Source organism: Phyllostomus hastatus, unplaced genomic scaffold (assembly GCF_019186645.2).
Source record: "Phyllostomus hastatus isolate PE091 unplaced genomic scaffold, TTU_PhHast_1.1 phas_contig_16, whole genome shotgun sequence".
NCBI lineage: Eukaryota > Metazoa > Chordata > Mammalia > Chiroptera > Phyllostomidae > Phyllostomus > Phyllostomus hastatus.
In genome coordinates this window covers 19135194-19156830 of record NW_025333643.1, presented here as the reverse complement: position 1 = coordinate 19156830, position 21637 = coordinate 19135194, and the positions used below count along the sequence as shown (strand labels likewise).

Here is a 21637-nt window from a genome sequence, read left to right as displayed (position 1 = left end):
GATTTTAGTTTTTGGAAAAGCTGGAAGTCACAGGGTGCCAAATCTAGGCTTTGGCGGGGTGTGGGGTGGGGGAGCTGAGTCACCTGGGTGATTTAACATTTCATCAAAAATGAATGGGATGTGAAGCATGAGTGGGTGTGTTGTCATGATGAAGCTGCCAATCACCAGCTGCCCATAGCTAAGGTCTTCTGATTCACCCACATAGTTTCCACAGAAGAATGTTTAAGCTTAATGCAAAATTTGATGCAGATTCGTTGCTCTGCTCACTCAGTCATTTTGAATGTGATGGCCACACAATACACATGCTCACTCAATGTTGTCTAATGCCCCCACTGACTAGTACAGTGGAGTTGTCATTGTTCAGGCATGCACATTCCAGTCCACCCTCCTTGGCTGCCAGGTTACATCAATGTCATGCAAACTGTTCTTGTTATATTAACAATGACTTAGTGTTGCAGGTTCAATTCCCAGTCAGGGCACATGCCTAGGTTGCAGGCCACAGCCCCCAGCAACCGCACATATGATGTGTGTGTCTCTCTCTCTTTCTCCCTCCCTTCCCTCTCTAAAAATAAATATATAAATAAATAAAATCTAAAAAAAAAAAAAACAATGACTGGAATTCTTCTGGACAGAATTTGCATTACCTCACTTTATTTCCCAATGGATATGTGCCTAAAAACAGAATGTGAATTGAAATAAAGAATCCAAAGATGAATCCTCTGGAAAGCTGGTACTTACAGACTCTTTCTACTGGTACTATTATTTCTACTACTAGTACTACTATTACCAGTAGCAAGAATAACAGCAAACAACATCAATGCCTAACATTTTCAAGAACTTACTATGTACAAGTTACTGTGCTAAACACTTGAATGTATCATATCCACCAGTTCTCACAACAACTGAATGGAGTATATCCTTTGCTATCCCCATTTATATCTGAGGAAACTGAGGCACATGGCAACTAAGCCAAGGTACAATTAATGGCAATCTCAGAATTCTCACCTAGGTGTTCCCACTCTGAGTCTGAGATAAAACCAGTAGGCTAGACTTCTGCTCACTACACTAGAATGCTGATTTATCTATTCATAAATCCAGATTTCCATATATCTGATGGCCTGAAGAGAGAGTTCAGGGCCATTCTTCCTTATGTTCCAAAGTGAAAATTCTGTCTGATTCTTGGTAAAGTGAGGATTTGGAAGTAGTCCTATTGGCTTTGATAGCAGGTGAAGCCAGTTTTAGACTTGAGCATTTGAAGGTATTGGAGTATGACCAGATCTCTCCTCACTTGGTCTAATAGAACTTGAAAAACCACAAGCCTCACCTCCTTGATCTATGCCAGTTCAACAAATAACTGCCTACCAAGTCAACAGGATAATTCATGAGTGAATTTGTAACATTGGTCTTGGAATCTTCAGACATCTTAGACCTGTACCTCCTTTTAATTTCACTCTTCTGTATAAAGATGAATTTTCATCAACAGAAGAGCATTTAGGAAAAGGGGAGGGGCTAAGGGAGGACTTTCTATGTTGACTTAAAACTTGTTCCCCATACCCTGACTGGTATGACTCAGATGGGTGCCATGTTGCAAAGCTAAAGGCCACCAGTTCAATTCCTGCTCAGGGCACATGCTTGGGTTGCAGGTTTGGTCCCTGATCAGGGCAACTGATTAATGTTTCTATTTCATATGGATATTTCTTTCCCTCCCTTTCTCCTTCCCTTCCCCACTCTCTAAAAATAAATAAATAAAATCTTCTTTAAAATCTTCCTTGGAAAAAATCTTTCCTAAAAAAAATCTGGATTTGTAGAATTATAGCAAAAGAAAGTGAGGGAAGGTTTTCTTCCTGAATGAAACTTGTCAAGATGTGAAAAAAATTGGTGGTTGTGAGATTTATCACTCCTTTTTTTTCTTTGTATGATACCTTTCAGGAGTTTCCCTACCCTATCTAAAAGACTTTTTTGGTACATGTACAAATTAAGTCACAATGTAGCATTTTCCAGGTGTTCCCTGGAATCAGTTAAGGAATCCATGTCAAGTCTGATTATGGGCCACAATTCCCTCTATCAGAGGAAGCAAACCTTGTCTGCCGTATCTTGTCCTTAACCACACAGTTCCAAAGTCTGCTTTCTGTTTCTGGGCCACGTGCATGTCCTTGTTTATGAACACCAAGCTTCACAGTAAAGTGTATTAAACAATGCACTCAATCAAGCATTAATGCAACTCTGGTCTTTTCCCTTTCCTTTAGGTATTTATGGGCCATTGGTAAGAATGTCTGGAAAAGATGGAAGAAAAGGTTTTTTGTATTGGTGCAGGTAACTCTTCAACTCTAATATCAGTCTTAAGAGCCATCAGTTTGAAAAATTTGGTAGGTTTAATGAATGTCTTTTAACTGAGGTAAACTTACCATACATACATACAGGGCTCAAGCATTTAGCTCAATGAATTTTTACCTATTAGATATCCATGTAACCACCATCCAGAGGGATACAGAACATTTCCAGAATTCAGAGTGTTCCTGATGTTCCCTTTCTTATTTTTAGATCACTTTAAAATTTTAAAAATTAATACAGACTCATTATTTTTTAATTCCGACAATACAAAATTATATAAGATAAGTTGGAGAAGTGAACTCCTACCCTTGTCAGCAAGAGAGGAACCCCGGGATAGAATGAGCACATGCCTGTTTAGAGCAGTCAGACACCAACATTGTTTCAGAAGAATTTGCTGTTTCTAAAGGCACTAAGTTCCTCATTATGAGAAAATTCAAAATTTAGTTGGACTTTTTATGTTCATTTTATTGTTTGGTATGTTTGATATTTAATTACCTGTGGGGGAGCCTTCTTGATTCCTGGGCTTCCAAAAGTGTTAACTGAACTCCTATAACTATAGAGTTTACAATCTAGAACATATAACTATAACTATAATTGTATAACTATAACTATATAGAGCATATAACTATGGAGTTTACAGTCTAGTTTACAGTCTCAAACACATAACTATAACTATAACCATGACTATAACTATAGTTATATAACTATATGTAGAACATATAACTATAGAGTATACAGTCTAGTTTACAGTCCAAAACATATATTTCCAGATAGATATTTTATTTACTGAAAAAGTCAAACTCTTCCTGTTGTTCTGCAAATTGCTTTTTTTAAAAAATCATTGTAGACATTTTTTCATGTTTGCACATGGAGTCCTAGTTCTAATACCTATAAATTTTCCTCTTTTTTCCCTTGTGGTAGGAAATTTTAAGATTTATTCTCTTAGCACCTAGAATTTTCCTCTTTGATAGACTTCTAAGCTTCCTCACCTAGGGCTATTATTAACCATGCAGCATGAACATGTATATATATATAGGTACAGATGTAGATGCAGACATTGATATTAATAATATGTAGTAATATATAAGTATCTTTGCTCTCTTGTTTAAGAAAAAAAATCCAGAAATAGTAATAAATGTCTTTGAAAATCTGTATATTTTTTTTGCTTTGGTTTTTTTGCTTTTTTCATCAGGATTTTTCAGTTTACAGAGGAATTTGCCATTGCCTCTTTTTAATTTGAACCTTTGCCAGAGTGTATAAACTACAATTTAATTTGCAAAAAGTTAATTTATTGAAAGACATCACCTTGTAATTTAGTGACTAAGGTGTTTATTGGGTCACTGTGTTGGCTATAAGCACTGACTAGTATTTGGATCACTACCAGTTCCGAAACCTCACCATGAAGCAACTGCCTCTTAGGCCTCGAAAGTTCTACCAACCCTGAACTTCTAAGACTAGACCTGCTGCAGATCTACTCAAGTACCTGCCACTGAGGCAAAATGAATTGCTCTGGCTGTAAGCAAGAGATAATCTTTGCTTTCATGATCACTATGGGGTATGACAAAACCTTAAAATAAATTAGTCAAAAGAAAACATTGGAATTATGTCCTACCCCCCAAATAAACCAAGGCTAAGCAATATAAGACATTTTATTCTGAGATGCATTTCCTCAGCTACCAACTGACCAACATTTATTGAGCACCTACTCAATGTGTAGAGCACATTAGTAGGTCATCAAGGAGTATGAGGTATAGTCTCTCACTTCCAGAAAGATACCTGTTAGAGTTCTAACAGGGGTAGGCAATGGCACTTCAACAGTCCCAACAGCCCAGACTACTGGGCTGTCTCCAGTGCAAAATCAGGATGCCATTACCAGAAGGAGAAATGGACACTAGGCGGGCAAAAACAACTGATGCCCAGTAGTTTAATGTAAGTTGAAAGACAAGCTACAACCAAAGAAGCAGTGCTGCATTAGGGATGGCCCTCCCCTTCACTGTGCTCACTTGGCAAAGCAGCATCTCTTAGACTTCTTTGGAAATCTACCTGGCCTGCCCAAGCACACTATGTGCAGTTCCAGGTCCAGTTCTGTTTCTGATTCACCTTGGGATCCTTCCCCCTTCCCCCCACCACACACCTACACTTCCTCTAGCTCAGTGTGTGGCATGGACACTCAGGAAATGTTGGTAAAAAAAGGTAGGAAAGGAAGAGAGAAGAATAGCCTGAGGAGTGAGAAGTATCCGGAGGAAGAGGGACATGTGGCCCTCTCACCATGAGAGGGCTTCTCCCCCACACCCATGTTATTGCTTCACTGACACACTGCTTTCCTCTGAGAATTTTAGAAGGATGAAGTACTTAGGAGAAGTAACTGACTCCTTACTTTGGGAAAGATTTTAGGGGGAATAAGTTCTTCAGGGAGGAAAAAAAGGAAATGTGCTAAGAATATCAATGAAGCCATGTCTGTAAAACGCATACTGTACAGGCATGAGAAAGAGAAAATGATTGTTTTAGGCCATGTGACCAGAAAACAGATGTTTTAGGGCCTTCACACTGAGCCTTCCACCAAGAGAAGATGTGAACCACACAGTAGCTAAAAAGAAAGCTCTGTGCTCACTTGTGAAAATCATAAAATGGCATAGCCCATCTAAAGCTCAGCACCTTTCCGAGAAGGGCACAAGAGAAGAATCTCAGGATTCTGTGTGATATTTCACATACATTTGATTCTCATTAACTTTGAAGAGCCATTGAGATTCACTGGTTACGTTGAATTCCCAAATTAAAGCATCAGTGTCTACCTAAATTGGATTCCTCCCTTTTCAACCTCTGTGGCTGACAAAGGTGACATGACAGCCCACCATCACAAAGGTGATGGGGGAGCCAGGATGAGAGCTCAGCTTTTCTGTTTCTTTTCTTGTCCTGTTTTTCACAACCATGTCTAAAGGCAGTTTTGGTGGCCTACCTAAAAAATACTGCATTATTTTTTGTATTCTTTTTTTCTCTGTTGTTTAAATCATCACATCTACAGATGTTTTATCAAAATGATAAACTCACCCCATTTGAAACAAATCCAATGCCAACTTAATTACAAGAGATAAGTTCAAGGGCACCAGTTTTGGCCCAATTCAGGGAAACAAAAAAATCTCAGCAGGCCTGAAGAAAAAGATGGCAGTCTAGGCCATGACAATCAGTACCCAGCTGCTGTCTTGTTGAATTCAGTCAAATATACAAAGGATTTTCAATCTCCTCTTTAGCCACCAAACCCTTCCACTGATACTTAAAATGCAAATGAAACCAGGTTAAGCAGTCTGGTCAATTTTGGAGAAAGAAACTGATGCTACACAGCCTGCCCCAGGTCCCCAGGCAGTCTCAGAGGGGCTCTGTGGAGAACCACCACACTGGAAACATATCTACCCAAGTGACTTACAGGAGTTTTGTTTCTTTGCACTCAGATGCTAGGTCTCATGGAGTATTTTTTACAGAGTTTTCAGCGCATAATTTCTAACACAATTTTGCATTCTATTAGATTTAATATAATGAAATTTGTTTGAAAACCCTAAAAGAAGTACACATCCAACACCAGTCTCCTCAAAATCATCTCCCCTCCATTCATTCTCTCTCTCTCTCTATCTATCTATCTATCTATCTATCTCTATATATATACACACATAAAATCTCCATATATTATAAATATAGTATATATATTATAAATATATAAATATATGCATATGTCTGTGATGCAGAACTATTGAAGGCACCCCCCTAAGTAAAGTTCCCTTTTAATGCTACCACTTTGGAAAACCAAAAGGTAGGTTGCAAATGGACCTCCTACTAACCAGGGACAAAGACATCCATAGATGGTGTTGAACCAAAGCCACAATCCCATTTTAAAGATCAGGGCTGAAATTATTACAGAAGCGGCTGGAGTCTGCTCCACCAACTGTAAAAGGTATGAAGCAGTTGCAGGGTGTTTTTGTGCAAGACACATAAGTGTTCCTACAAGATAAGACCGTGTTCACCATGTAAAAGCCTAGGCCACCTGTACTGGATGTTGTTTAAAATCCCAAAGCACCATGCAGAAAATTCTGATGCAGTATGTCTAGGACAAGGTCCAGAAATCGGTACATTTTACAAGCACCAGGAAATGCTGATGAAGGCTGTCTGAAGACTACCTTGGAGAAATATTACCTCAGTAGTCATTGCCCCTTTTAAAGTGAAGTCTCCCATTCTCTTTAGACCATACCCTCTTAGACTCTATGTTCTCCACAAAGCTGAGCACCAGAGTAGCTTAACAGACGATTATTTGCAAATGACATGACAAATCCTCCTCAGCCCTGTTCCTTTAAATTCTAATAAATGCCCTAAGAAAATGGCTGTCAACTGTAATCCAAGGATTAAAGAGAAATGGGTCTTCAGCACTCTAAGTCAAGAAATTGCTAGGTACACTCATTCTAAACCCCCAAGGCCACAATAAGGAGAACCAAACTAATTGTTAGGACTGACCAAACCAATGCCAAAGATAATGGTACCAGTTCTTTACATTCCTTCGTAAACTCTTCACCCTGGTGTGTAGGGGAAGGAAAGGAAACAGCCAACTCATCAGCCATACCAGGCCAGAAAGTCTGTCCTCAATCATCTTTTTCTTTTAAATATTTTTCTTCTATGCTCAAAGGATTTCAGGTTAAAATCAGCTTTTGACTGGTTTCCAGCCAAAGTACTCCTAAGATATGTTCCCCCTTTTAGCACCATAATATTCTGTGGTTCCTCTAATAAGGTTAATTATTACTTATATTTATGTGTTCTTTCAGAGTTTACAAGGTTCACTTCATCTTTACAATCTTTCTACACTGCAGCAAGGACAAGTTTTATCCCCTTTCTACATTAGAGCTAAGTGAGGTTCACTGACCTGCTCATAGCCTGTGGGTCCTAGGCAGCCAATATGAAACCTAACACAGGTCTTCTAACTCCAAATGTATTCTGTGACTCCAAGCACTCAGGCAGAACTGGTGTTCAAAGAGATTTTATGTGTATATGATTTCTAGAGCTTACTTGCCTCGCATCAGATAGAACCAATGTGATCCCTAAAGCCATATCCTATTTCTAATTTACTACAGATAATAGTAGAACTAAAAAATAGCCTCTGACTGTCCCAGCTTTCAGAAAAATTGCCAAATGTAAATGGAATAAAATGCATTGTCGAATAATATAAAATGCCTTGGAATACAGCAGCTGTCACCTGGAAACAATATTAAAATAAGTGAACCATGAAAATAAATTGTAAGACATACAAGTAGTTGAATAATTTATCACTCTAAATGAGTGGTTCTTTCCCACTCAACTTTACAATTGCCCTAAAGGGCATTTCTGATTATATTCTGGTTGCAACTGACAATAATCAGCCAAAACTAGCTTAAGTTTTAAAAGGGGAAGAATTGTACTGGTTAGTTAATTAAGTTAGTAATTAATGAGTCTTCTGGCAAGGCTAGGTCCAGGGCTCAAACAAAGTCAACAAGACTCCATCTCTGTCTACCATCTTTTCACTGTGCTTTCCTCTGAGCTGGCTTTACCCTGAAGCAAGCTCTCTCTGTGAAGCAAACTGGCAGTACAACTCTTCAAACAGTTTAGCAGCCCCAGAGGAAACAAAGCTTTTCAATCCCAGTAGGTCTAGCAGAGATCCCTATTGAGCTTTCATTAGCTCAAAGTGGTCATGTGCCCATCCCTACACCAATCACTGAAGCCAAGAAGATGTGATATTGATTGGCCAGGCATGAACCACATGTCCCACCCATCCTAGCTCCAGCTAGAGACACAATTAGTCCCACACAGGCTCTATGGGCTGAAAGTAGAGAAGAAGGTGATGCCCCAAGGAAAATCAGGATTCAGTTACCAGAGGAAAATAAATGCTGTGCATGCCGAATGGAGAAATGTCCTAGATATTTATGTCATCTCCATTTAAAGATAATTAAACTGAGTCTCAGCAAAGTTAACTGAAATGCCTGGTATCAGATACCTAGAAAATAACAGATCTAAGAATCAAATCCAGTTATGTATGGCTCCAAAACCTATTCTTCTGCCAATGTCACTCAAGACTCTGTGATTATTCATACATAGTCACATCACATTAAAAATGTTCCTTGGTCCCAGGAACTGTGTGCACATTGTAAAAATTTTCTTTATCCTCTGATCTTGGCTCAGATGGTCAATGTTTCCTTATGAAAACTGTCCTGACCACCCAACTAGACCAAATCCCCAAGCTCTGATAGTACATAGATCTCTCTAATACTTATTACCATTAAAGTTATACATTTCTGAGGTAATATAATTAATGTCTGCCTTCTGGCATGAGGGCAGGAACCACATCAGGTTTTGTATATCTTTATATTCCCAGCACCCAACATACTACCTAAGTATTTGTTGAATGAATGAATGAATCTGCCATAAAAAGAAGCATTTTTTAACATTTTTTTAATTTTAATTGTTGTTCAAGTACAAGCCTTTTAAAAAATGTATGTATCGGAACTCTATCCAAGGGCTAGTGACCAGGGTTCAGTAAAAATGACAGCTGAATCATTCTCATAGAAAGATAGTGAAGGCAAGAAAAGGAATTTAGACAAAATGTATTTCATTAGTTGTATGTCCAAGTATTTTAGTCTTTTATGGATGTCGGGAGAAAGGACAGAGAGGGACAAGAAAGGACTGACCCTCTTGTCTCTAGCTGCTAAGTGTAATTGAAACTCAGAGCAAACTTAAAATTTCTGGACAGTTCCTGTATGTTAAAACATAGGTTCTCAAATTTTAGTGTACATTAAGAAATATCTGAGATAATTATGAAAATTAGAGATTCCTGAGGTCCACTCAGACCTGACATTCTGTTTCAATTGGTCTGACTTTAAAAATCTGCATATTTATAACCTACCTCCACTGGATACTCACTAAGGAATGTGGCCTCAGTCCATGCTTTATGAAACATTATTGCAAAACTTTTCTTAGTTTAAATAAGTGGTTGGAAATGAACTAAAGGATTCCTTGTGTATCTGAGGTTCAGCCTCCTTTAAAACAAAAGCTGGAAGATTGTGTCTTCAGAAGTCCCAACAGCCAATTCCATGATTCCATGAAAAGGTTACATAGCAGCTAAAAATCCCAAAGATGTGAAAATTGTAGTCTTCCAGAGTGCATTTTTAGATGTCTGCAAGTGATTTGACATCACCAGATCTTTATGTTTTTTTTGTTCTAGTCCAGGTTGTCAGACTGGGGTAGCTGACTCTCTGACTTCTAACGTGAATTCAAAGCTGTGCAATGCAATTATTATAGCAGTGCTCATTATATCATTAATTTTATTCAAATTGTAACTTAAGTAGAATTATATATACTATCACATAAAAACATGCACTTAACTGGGAATTACTTTCACTTAGTGATTTCTTGTGGATGCTTAAAAACAAAAATAAAAAAGCTGCCAAACCTTTGCTATTCCTTCACCCTCAAACACTCTAGAAAAACTAAGGCTCCCCACAAATTAGAAATAAGTAGAAATATTCAAAGAGAAATCATTTTTTCTCCCTTCCTTTATTTTCTAAAGTAAATTGCCAAATCCCAAATTAAAGCAGTGATAGTCACGGACTCAAGTTTATTTCAGCCCCGATTTAGTCAGGAACAACTTGAGCAGCTTTACCAGAAGAGGGCAGCAAAGTCCAATGCTCCAAGAAGCAAGCAACTGAACCAAGGAAAACTCAAAAAGCCCAGAGCATGTAGTATTGTGATAGTAAATACATGATCTTGAAATAACACTCTTTTGCTATGATTTTTTTCTGATCTCAGATGAGTGTCAGCAGCTCTCTACTTGTTTGGCTAATCATCACATTGCAAACTGTATCATCTTGTATTGCCAGAGATAGGTAAAAATCACCATCCAGCCATCTCGGCTATCTGTAATTACTGTCATGTCATGGGGGATCAGTTATCTATCTATAGGACCAGTAATGGGTTCGAAAAGCCTAGTGCTGTGCTTGGAGTAATATATGTAAATTTGTGAGAAAAATACCTCTCTATTAGATTATACATACTTAACTTTCTAGAAACAATCAGACTCAGTTAGTGAATACCCAGTATATGGTGGATTTTGCTTATGGGAAGGGAAATAAAACCCAGATATAAGACTGCTTAGGCTGGCCCTCAAAGGATTTATAATCTAGTAGGCAAGTATACCTACTTAGTTATTCTATATGAGAATGTTAGTGCCAAATGCCAGGAAATTGTTTATATAAATGCATATATTGAGTGTTTTCTATGTGAGGGTCACACACAGTATAAAGCCCTTAACTGCTCAATTAATCCTCTAGCACCAATAACACACAGGTAAAATACAGATGAGGACCCTGAAACTTAGGTGACAGATTATCAGAACTGGGATGGGGCTGCAGGCCTGTGTGACCACCAAGTTTGAACTCTTAAACCTCACTTTTAGGATGCTGTTGGGTGTTCTGCTTATTAAAAAGACTAACACATGTCCACTTATGAAAATACTCAGTGATCTGGCTGTGTTTCCCTTGAAGCCCATCAAGGCCTTACAATGTAGGGAACAGATTCTACAAACCATATACATAGTAAAGAAAGAGTTGTGCAGAAGATTTTCACCAGGAACCAACAGAGGGCAGCAGAAGATCAACCAACCAGTACAATGTTCTCCAGTGGACTCCCTTTATCTAGCCACCGGGACCTTCAGGCCTCCTGTGTGGGAGATAACGTGCAGGACTTGAAAGCGCTGACTTCTTATTGACATTAAAAAAAAATGACAAACCTCACTGTGGAGAAGAAGACTAAGAATGACCCCACAGGGATCAAAGTTCACTTAGAAAATGTCTTTTTAAATAAAAGGAACTAAGAGATGAGGGATATGGCACTCCTACACCAAGACATCTGACATCCATGAATGCTAAATATGCCCACAAGCTTTTAGCCTGAAGCCCAGAGGATGCTCATTCTCCCACTAGCTCATCTCACAGAGAAGCCAAATGCAAAAAATGCTAAGTATCCACACTGGGTCTAAAGGCTGACCTGCCGCTCTCGCAGCACTGGCAGGCCCACTGTGTCAGTAGTGAGGGCTGCACCAGGGACAAGAATCATACTGTTGGGGTGAGGATGGCTCTACCATGACCAGCACTTAGCAATTGAGTGCTCATTGCTTATGACAGCATGTCACTCTGGCATTTGTCTGAATGAAGACTTTTCAAAACAACCAAAAGCACTCAGTGGGAGGGTGGTGGTGGTAGATGAAATGTACAGCTTGATGCTGAGAATTGACTTGCAAAAATTAAAATACTTAAAAGATATTTAAAAGTTGGGATATAAATTTTAAAAAGCGTAGTCCCTAACTCCTGACCAAAAGGTTTGTGTTATGTCTGTGAGCTTGGCAGTCTCGGCCAGGGCTAAGCAAGTGCCAGTATTCAACCAGTTTTGACCTACAAACATGGCAATTTCATGTGGCTTATCCCAATTAAAATAACAGCAGTAATGATAATAGCAAACTATTATCAAGCTGTTACTAAGCATTAGGAAATGTGTTTAAGTGCATTCCACATGTGAACTCAATCAAATCGTCAAATGAAGTGAATGAGTAGGTAGTTCTCAGATTACACACAGTATATAGATGAGGTAACAAGAAGACCAGTGAGGGGAAGTAACTTGCTCCATGTCACACAGCCGAGAGGTGACAGTATTCAATTTGAACCTAGCTCCTGAGCACAGAGCCTCGGGAAAAGGACAGGCTTAAAGAGTAGGCATTTCTTCTAGGAAGATGGGCTCTAGGGGACCAACCTCACAAATTGCTCTTCTTTCCCAGGTCAGTCAGTACACCTTTGCCATGTGCAGTTATCGGGAGAAAAAAGCAGAGCCTCAGGAACTTCTACAACTGGATGGCTACACTGTGGACTACACTGACCCCCAGCCAGGTACCCACCCACCCTATAGACCATGAACCTACAAAGCTCTTCCCCTTCCCAAATCAATAATCAATTAATATTTGTTGGGTACTTCCTTCATGCTAGGCTTAAAGTAAGCCATGTTCCCAGCCTTTCAAAGGTGACAGGACAGTGACAACCCCTGATCCCATGGAACTTCTATCTTGGTTGAGGAAATGAGTTCCCAATCAAGAACTGGTTTTTTTCCAAGGGATCCTTGTAAAACCAAAAAGAAAACATAATATATTTTTCTTTTAAATACCTGTACCCACATCAAATGTGTACTCTATCCTACAATGCTGAAAAAAATTCCTGAGAAATAAGTCCTATGTTAACACACCAAGGACTCTGTGTGTGTGTGTGTGTGTGTGTGTGTGTGGTTTTCCACCAGTGATGTGTGTTGGTGTATTGTATCTCCATGTTCACGTGAGGTTGCCCTGTGCATCTATATATGCTAACTACAATTCAAGGCTGGCCAATGTCACTTAAAAAGAGAGCTCTCCCTAAATGTCTTTTTTTCCTAAGATGACACCAATGCACAAGCATAGACATCCAAGCTCCTAAGCCTTATGTAACTAAGAGAACCACACAAATGGTAGTATTTCTCGTAAGTTCTACATCCTGCCCCCTCACACCTCTCTCGCTACCCCCACCCATTTTATCTTCTTCCTAGAAAAAAAGTGAATAGAAATCAGCCTCAAAGAACCTTCAAAATGGGCGGGAGGGTGGTGTGAAATCATTTCAGCATATTAATGAACAACAAGCACCAACAGCCCTTTCCCAGAGAAGTTTATTTTTATGCCAAATCTGCACAAGGGAAGCATTTCCAACCATACTGCATTATTTGGCCCAAAACCTTTTTTCTACTCCCATATTGCTCTTCCACATGCAACAAAATACACATAAAAGAATAACAGAGTTTGAGAGAAGATGCGGTATTAACCTGGAAGGGTGTGGCAGGAAAGGCCATAGGCTCAGCCCACTTAAGGAAATTAGCACCTTCACAATCCCTGCAGGAGTGGCTTGGACCAACCCCATGCACTAGGAGGTCATTAGCATCCTGCCAGAATGGGATACAGAGCTAACCAAATAAATGAATTAAAGGCTTTGTCTGGAAATCTTTCATAATGAATAGAACTTACGAGTTTGAAACAATTTCATGCAACATCTCATGGAAAGGATGTAGCTCCTGCATTAAAAAGCCAACCCTCAGCTGTGTCCTGTGATGGTTTGTGATCTCCTCAAACCACTGAGTTCTGATCAGAGAAATGGATTTCATCTTTACTAAGACCTCCAGGTTACAGTGGGAAGCTGGTGGTCCAATATGAGAGGGGATAATGATCACATCTTCTGACAGTAATTCACCACTCTTTTCCTCCACATGATTGCATTTGGTCCTCACTGCAATCCCACACATGAAGTAGACAGGACCAGGATTATTATCCCGTTTTGTAAAGGAAGAAACTTAACTGGGACTCAAGGTTCCAGCCCTGTCACCCTGTGGCACTTGCAAGAAGCCGTAGTTGTTATTTTACCACATAAAAACAGAATCCTCTTCCTGCAGGAAGGCAGAAGAGGAGAGAAAGCTGTTCTATCTACAAGCAAAAGAAATGTGCATGTATATTATAAAAGCTTCTCTCCTTTTTAATTGCATTGATCCCACAGGATATAATTTATAAATTCCTTTACCAAAGATGTAAATGAAAAAGTAAATTGATTATGTTCTTGAGAATAACAAGCAACTTCTTTGCCTTTCTGTGTGCCAAGTCCTATTTATTTTCAAAGTAATGTTAGATTGAAAATGAGATTTAAATGCTCCCAATTGTCATAAGAAAAGTCTAACTCCGAATTTCTCAAAGAGTGCTTACGTAAAATAAAAGTTTCTGGGCCCCAATCCTAACCTATGAACCAGAAGAGGGGAGAGAAGACTCCTCATATTTCAATAAGCCCCGTAAGGGAATTCTTATGCACAGTAAAGTTTTCCAGCCAGGGATCAGAAGTTACATACAATTTAGCCAATGTCCACAGAGTTGTGAGGAGTGTCCCCAATTGCCCCCCGAAAGGTAAGTGTGCAAATGGAGAGGACTTCTGAGTCCATCTGTCCCCCCGACCTTGGCTTTATTCAGGTGGTGAGTGGACCCAGCTGGTGGAGGTGTTTATGGGGTAGGTAGCCTTGTAGCTGTGTAAGATCTTGCCTAGCCTGGGACCCAGTGGTCACCCAGACACAAACATTTGCACTAAATAGGATTTACCTATTTAGGATCCTTGACATATTAATTTGAGGAATTGGTAAATAACTATATGTAAATTTTTATATACAGGCTACTCAATTTTTTTAAATCTTCACTTGAGGATATATTTATTGATTTTAAAGAGAGAGAAGGGGGAAAGAGAATCATTGATCAGTTGCCTCCTGCACACACCCTGATGGGATGGAACCCACACCTAGGCACGTGCCCTGACTGGAGACTGAACCTCCCCATCTTTTGGTGTATGGGATGATGCTCCAACCAACTGAGCCACCCGACCAGGGTAGGTTACTCATTTTAAGCTGAAGGTAAAAATGCTTCACTTTACGTTTCCCTGGGTGTGGTTCAGAGAATATACAACAGTCTCTCAATTCCTATTAGAATAAGTGATGAAATGTTAAAATGAAAAGATATTCATTCAAAATAATTTAGTGGCACAATTTAAACTAAATGAAGTCTTCAACAACTTTACCATAGCAATAAATAGGCTATATCCATATTTGCTGTTGGCCACTCTCTCCCGCAGAGAAAGGGCCAGCATTCCCTGCCTGTTCTGCCCCTGTCCATTCCAGACATGTCCTCTTGATCTTGGCAGGACAGTACCTGTGGGGTACTCCATGGAGAGCCTGTGCACTGTCACACATCACATTTTGTAGATTCAGCCCCACAAATTTGCTACATTGTCTAAGACTCTGCTGTCTTGAAGCACAAGTCAGTGTTCACCTTCCCTTCCCCTTAGTTTTTTCCATCTGGGTTGCTCTGCTGTCTCCTTGCTCTCATTGGTATGTCCTTGTCTCCTGTGCTTTCTGGAAAAGCTCTGTTGCTCTCTACTGCTGTCATGTTGCCACTGCTGTAGATATTTCTGTTTATCCTGCTGCTTCCACGATTGGGCTTTTCAGTGTTGTTAATAACTGATGCTGAGAGAGCTGTGGCTGTGTGGCCAGCCACATTGTCCAGGCTGCATGGTCATACCACACAGTGGTTACAGTTGTCAGCTCTGCATCAGACAGCCAGAATTAGAAGCCCATCTCCAATGCTTACAGTCCCACTTTGTGTTCATGAACTAGTTATTGCCTTCTCTGTGACTCAATTTTTTATTTATAAAATGGGAAAAATAGTACTTCTCTCAGAGGGCTATTGGGAGGATTAAATACAAAATCTGAAAACTTCTTAGTATCTTTCTTTCTCTTTCTCTCCATTTTGAGGCAACCCTGTTAACTGACTTTCTTAAAGTAGTTGCAGGCCCTGGAAATGTGGGCCAGGGAGAGTTTTTACCCAGTGATATGTACCTGGCATTCCCTGACAATATCAAAGGAGCTCATCCCAAAGGTTACCATGAGCCTAAACTACAAAAGGTCTGTTGACCACTCCTCTTTGAGTTCCTTCTTACTCACATCTCATAGCTTAAATCTTCCCTCAAAGCTCTTCTTCCTTCTCTTGCCCCTCCAGAATTTTCCACATTATCATGCCATCCACTCATTTCATCAGGTTTCTCCAGCTTCCTAACTGTGTATCACCTACCCAATTTGCACACTTCAAAACCCTCCTTAAAAATTAGGAAAATTACTCCCTCATAATTATAACCACCAAAAATCTTTAATTAACAATGCTATACTACTAGACCCTCCATGTAAAGAATTAGCCACTTATTGTTCTAGAATCCCAGGAGATTCTTTTTCTTTAATTTCTTGAAGGTTATACTTTACAAAAAAGTATATTTTATTGATTATGCTATTACAGTTGTCCTAATTTTTTCTCCTCCCCTACCCTGCACCCCCTCCATCCTCCTGTGTTCCCTCCCCTCTTACTTCATGCCCATGGGTTGTACATATAGGGTCTTTGGTGTCTCAATTTCCTATACTATTCTTAACCTCTTCCTGTCTATTTTTTACCTACCAGTTATGCTTCTTAGTCTCTGTACCTTTTCCCCAAATCTCCTCCTCCCACCCTCTCCACTGATAAGCCTCCATGTGCTCTCCATTTCTGAGATTCTGTTCCTGTTCTAGTTGTTTGCTTAGTTTTTGTTTTTGTTTTTGTTTTTGTTTTTAGGTTCAGTTGTTGATAGTTGTGAGTTTGTTGTCATTTTAATGTTCATAGTTTTTGATCTTCAATTTCTTAGATAAGTCCCTTTAACATTTCATATAAGAGCTTGGTGATGATGAACTCCTTTAACTTGACCTTATCTGGGAAACATTTTATCTGCCCTTCCATTCTAAATGACAGCTTTGCTCGATAGAGTAATCTTGGATGTAGGTCCTTTTCTTCCATGACTTCAAATACTTCTTTCCAGCCTCTTCTTTCCTGTAAGGTTTCTTTTGAGAAATCAGGTGACAGTCTTATGGGTACTCTTTTGTATGTAACTCTCTCCTTTCCTATTGCTGCTTTTAAGATTCTCTCCTTATCTTTAACCTTGGGTAATATAATTATGATGTGCTTTGGTGTGTGTTTCCTTGGGTCCAATTTCTTTGGAAATCTCTGGGCTTCCTGGACTTCCTGGAAGGCTATTTCCTTCACCAGATTGGGGAGTTTTCCTTCATTTAAATAAGTTTTCAATTTCTTGCTCTTCCTCTTGTCCTTCTGGCACTCCTATGATTTGGATGTTGGAATGTTTAAAATTGTCCCAGAGGTTCCTGAGCCTCCCCTCAGTTTTCTGAATTCTTGTTTCTTCATTCTGTTTCAGTTGGATGTTTATTTCTTCCTTTTTTCACAAATTGTTGACTTGAATCCCAGTTTCCTTCCCTTCACTGTTGGTTCCTTGTATATTTTTCTTTATTTCACTTCATACAACCTTCATTTCTTCCTTCATTTTGCAACCAAACTCAATCATTTCTGTGAACATCCTGATTACCAGTGTTTCAAACTCTTCATATGGTAGGTTTTCTATCTCCTCATCACTTATTTTTCTGGAGTTTTGATCTGTTCTTTCATTTGGGCCATATCTCGTTGTCTCACCTGTTACATTGTAACAGACAGAGTCTTAGGTTTTCACCAGAGTGGGGCAACCCTCTTCCCTGTATTATGGCACTATCTGTGAGGGAGGGATTAGAGAGGGAACAATGCTGCTTGCTCAGCTCTCACCCCACTTTCCATCACTTCCTTTGCTTCCTTCCCACAAGCATATTGTGCTCTCTCAGGTGCTGATTCCTGGGTGGGTGGGTTTTTGTATACTCTAGAACCCCATAGACCTCTCTCCATGGACTGTCCTGTGAGGCTTGGAGTTTTTCCCACTGTTGCAACCCTCACAGATTCTTACAGCCAGAGGTTTTGAGTCTTCAGTTTCCCATGCTGGCCAGAGAGTTCCCAGTAACTTCAAAATACTAGCTTTTGGAATATGTTGACAGACATGTTGTAACTGTGGCCTGCGTTCAAACAGAGGCTTCTGCCTCCCTCTTCCTGTACTGTAACCTTGAGAACTGTCCATGGAAAAAGAGGTTCTATGCAGCATTCATTTATTCATTTAAGAAGTACTTGCTGAGCACCTACTATATACCATGTACTATTCTAAGTACCAGGGACACAGCAGTGAACAAAACAGAAAAAACTTCCTGTCCTTATGAAATAAAGTAAATTATATAGCTTTCAAGATGGTGATAAGAACTATGGAGGAAAATGAAGTAAGCTAAGAGAGATGAGTAATGAGGGGTAGAGATCAGGGAAGGCTTGCACAAGAATGTGACATTCGAGCAAAGACATGAAGTTTGGGTGTGAATCATACGTATATCTAGAGGAAAAGTGATGTAGGCACAGGAAATAGCAAGTGCAAAGGACCTGAGATGAGAACACACCCAGAGTGTTCAATGAACTACAAGAGGCTCGCATAGTCACCATGAAGTGAATAAATATATCTGTGCATGAGAGAGAGAGAGTAAGAGACGAAGATAAAAGTAGTGGAGGGTCAATTCCTGTGGGCCTTGCAGGCCTTGTCAGAACCTATACTTTTTCTGAGTGAAAAGTGGGGTCCCTGGCAGGTTTTGAGCAAACACGTGACATGAATTGACTTTTATGCTAAACCAATTACCATGGCCACCATGTTGACTATAGAGAGTGAGGAGTGAAGATGAAGGCAGACAGATCAGATAGGAGGCTATAAAATAATCCAGACATGAGGTGAGCATGTCTAGATTCAGGGTAGCAGCACTGGGGTTGGAAGAAAGGGCCAAGTTCTGCTATATTATCCTAAAGGTTAAGCTATGAGAATTCCATTGGAAAGGGAGGAGTCCAGAGAGAAGCTATGGGCCTGGGCAACTAGACAGATGAGCTCAGTTTCACTGAGCTGGAGAGGAGTTTGGATGAAAGATGAGGAGCTCAGTGTTGGGTATAATAAGACAGATGTCTATTAGATATCCACATGGAGGAGTCAAGAAAACCATTAGATATTAAGATGTGCAATTCAAAGGGTGACATCCAGAATGGAGGTAGAAATGTAGGGTGTTGCGCGTGGGTCACCGGCCAGCAGTGACCACGGAACACTGTGGATGGCTCGACGATAAACACGCGAGAAAAAACAACATGCACAGAGACAAACTAGTTTCTGTGGGGAAGTAGGGACGAAATGGCCACCCCCCCTAGTGGGGAGCGCCCCGATTTACAGTCCATACCTGCTTTTATTGGGCTCATGCTGCATAATAATTCAGGTAAAGTACAGTACTCATTAGGGGAAGTAAGGAACTACAGGAAACAAAGAACTCTGCCGGTCTATTGAGTTGGGGTCAAAGAGCTGTAAGGCTGAGGAACAAACTAACTTCCTCCTAAGACCCTTCTCATTCAACTGAGAGCATTCTAAACAAAGAAGGTTTCACAGTAATTTACATGTTCTTTCTTAGGCCTGATCACCCAGGGAATACGCACTTCTCAGTACCGAGCTGCACCACCCTGTCATTGTTTCAGGCTTAGGTGGAGCAAGGGAACTAAGGCAACCAAGAGATAAGGAGATTTTCTCCCAAACGATGAGAACTCAGACTTTGTCAAAGCCGAGGAGCAAGGGTCCATCACCCCCTTTTGCTGCAGCCCCCCAAGTCCTTCTTTTGGGGGGCCTCCCAAAGTGATCGTGCCTGGCTTAGGTCGTTCCCCCGTGGGGAATCTTACCCGTCTTTGGCTAACCGACCAAGCTTTTTGGGGGTTCAGTTATGAATAAAGCAGCAGAAGCAGCATTCCTGCCAGGAAGATAAGCTTTTGTCTCCTTGCTGGCTTACAGTTCCAAGGGCGTTCCCTTAGCTTTAGCCTAGGCAGGGGTTTCAGCCTCTGATACCAGTCAGGGCGGTTCCCAACAGTAGGGCCCATAAGCATATTCATAGTATTTAAGAGAAATGGCATCACTAGGACAGAAGGTGTAGATAAAGAAGAGAAGAGGTCCAAAAACAACACCAGGATGCTCCAACATTAAATGACAAGAGGAGGAGGAGGAACCCCCAAACAAGACTGACAAACAGCAGCCAAGGAGGGAAGTAGAAATCAGATGATCTAGAGCCAAGTGGGGAAAGCATTTCAAAGAAAGTAGAGTGAGTGTCAAATTTTGCTGATAGTAGATGGATAGAATAAAATGAGGACTTTGGCTTGATCATTAGATTCAGTAATGTGGAAGTCAGTGTGGACCTTGGAAAGCTTCAGTGGGTCAGTAGCCTGATTGGAGGGGCAATAGGGCAGAACTGAAGGAGAGAGACCCTCAGTATTTAATGTGTGGTCCTTGAATCAACACCATCTGCATGGTCTGGGATCTTGTAAGAAATGCAGACTCTTGGGCTCTACCCCAGAGCTACTAAATCAGAGGCTGCATTTTTAAGATGCCCAGGGGACTTACATGTGCATGAAAATTTGAGCAACCCTGATAGAAATCTCCTGATAGTGAAAAGAAAAGAGAAAGGTAGGGTGGGAGGTGTCAAGACATTTTCTTTTGTTGTTTGTTTGTGTAAAGGATGAGAAAAATAACAGTATATTTATAGACAGAAGGTTACCCAACCTGTGGACAGCCTGCTTGACAACTCTGTCCCCTACCAGACAAAGAGAGAGACCAGAGCCAGACTCAAAAACACCTTTTTAACATCACAGCCCCACTCCAGGCAAATGGGTGTGAGCCTTCCCACTGGAATCAGATAAATTGCTCCACCCCTCTCTAGCCCAAGGAAAAACATCAGAAACCACCTTTTCAGAGCTCAGTCCTACCAAGAACATTGAAGCTCAGCTTAGTAGTTTTTATTCCCTTTTATTCCAGGTTTGGAGGGTGGCCGAGCCTTCTTCAATGCAGTCAAAGAAGGAGATACTGTAATATTTGCAAGTGATGATGAGCAAGATCGCATCCTGTGGGTCCAAGCCATGTATCGGGCCACTGGGCAGTCACACAAGCCTGTGCCCCCAACCCAAGTTCAGAAACTCAACGCCAAGGGAGGGAATGTGCCTCAGCTGGATGCCCCCATCTCCCAATTTTGTAAGTAAATATGACCTTTGTTCAAAATAGTTCTATAGAGTACATCTTCCAAAGATGAATTAGAAAAATCTAGATGCTTTAATATTAAAGACTCATAAAATAATGTTTGCTGAAAAGAAAACAGTGAATTCAGGGGAAAATTTGGGACAAACATGTTAGATGAAAATAATTTTAAAGTGCAATACTTGACACTCTAAAGACTAAACAAAGAGAAGTGTATTTGAGGTAGATTTTTATCTCTTTGTGAGAGTTTGGGATTCACAACCAAATATGTATTTGTTTGAGTCTTTCAAAAATAGTAGATTATGTATGTCCTTCCCCCATTTCTTCCTACTGAAATAGGGCTTGGTTTAACAAAAATTTAAATTTGCAACTTAGAACCATTTACAAATAAATTATGACATTATCACATGTAATGGAAAACAAACAAATAAAAACCAGGGTACCTAAAATCCCATTCTTAGATGAAATACCAGAACACAAAAATGAAGCCATCTCTTTAAGTAGACCTAGTTCATATTTCAGTTTCTTCTCTCCTGTCTCTGCATGCATTTTAACTTCTTCCTTTGCCATGTGAGTCATTTATTAAAACAGAGAAGATGACAACATTGGAAACATAAAGCACCAAACAAAGTAATTTATTTTATCTATAAACATTAACCCTAAATAATGAGTTTTGTCATACC

The 21637-nt window shown here is 40.0% G+C and overlaps 1 protein-coding gene across 26 annotated transcripts in view; it reads left to right on the top strand.

Moving 5' to 3' along the window:
• The window catches only part of CADPS (calcium dependent secretion activator), a 461254-nt gene that overhangs the window by 290885 nt on the left and 148732 nt on the right, over window positions 1–21637 (top strand). For all 26 annotated transcript variants that reach the window (XM_045832207.1, XM_045832200.1, XM_045832201.1 and 23 more), the window contains exons 9-11: window positions 2247–2313; window positions 12164–12272; window positions 20739–20951. In XM_045832207.1, coding sequence (XP_045688163.1) covers window positions 2247–2313; window positions 12164–12272; window positions 20739–20951 — 389 coding nt within the window. The remainder of the gene's footprint in view (window positions 1–2246; window positions 2314–12163; window positions 12273–20738; window positions 20952–21637) is intronic.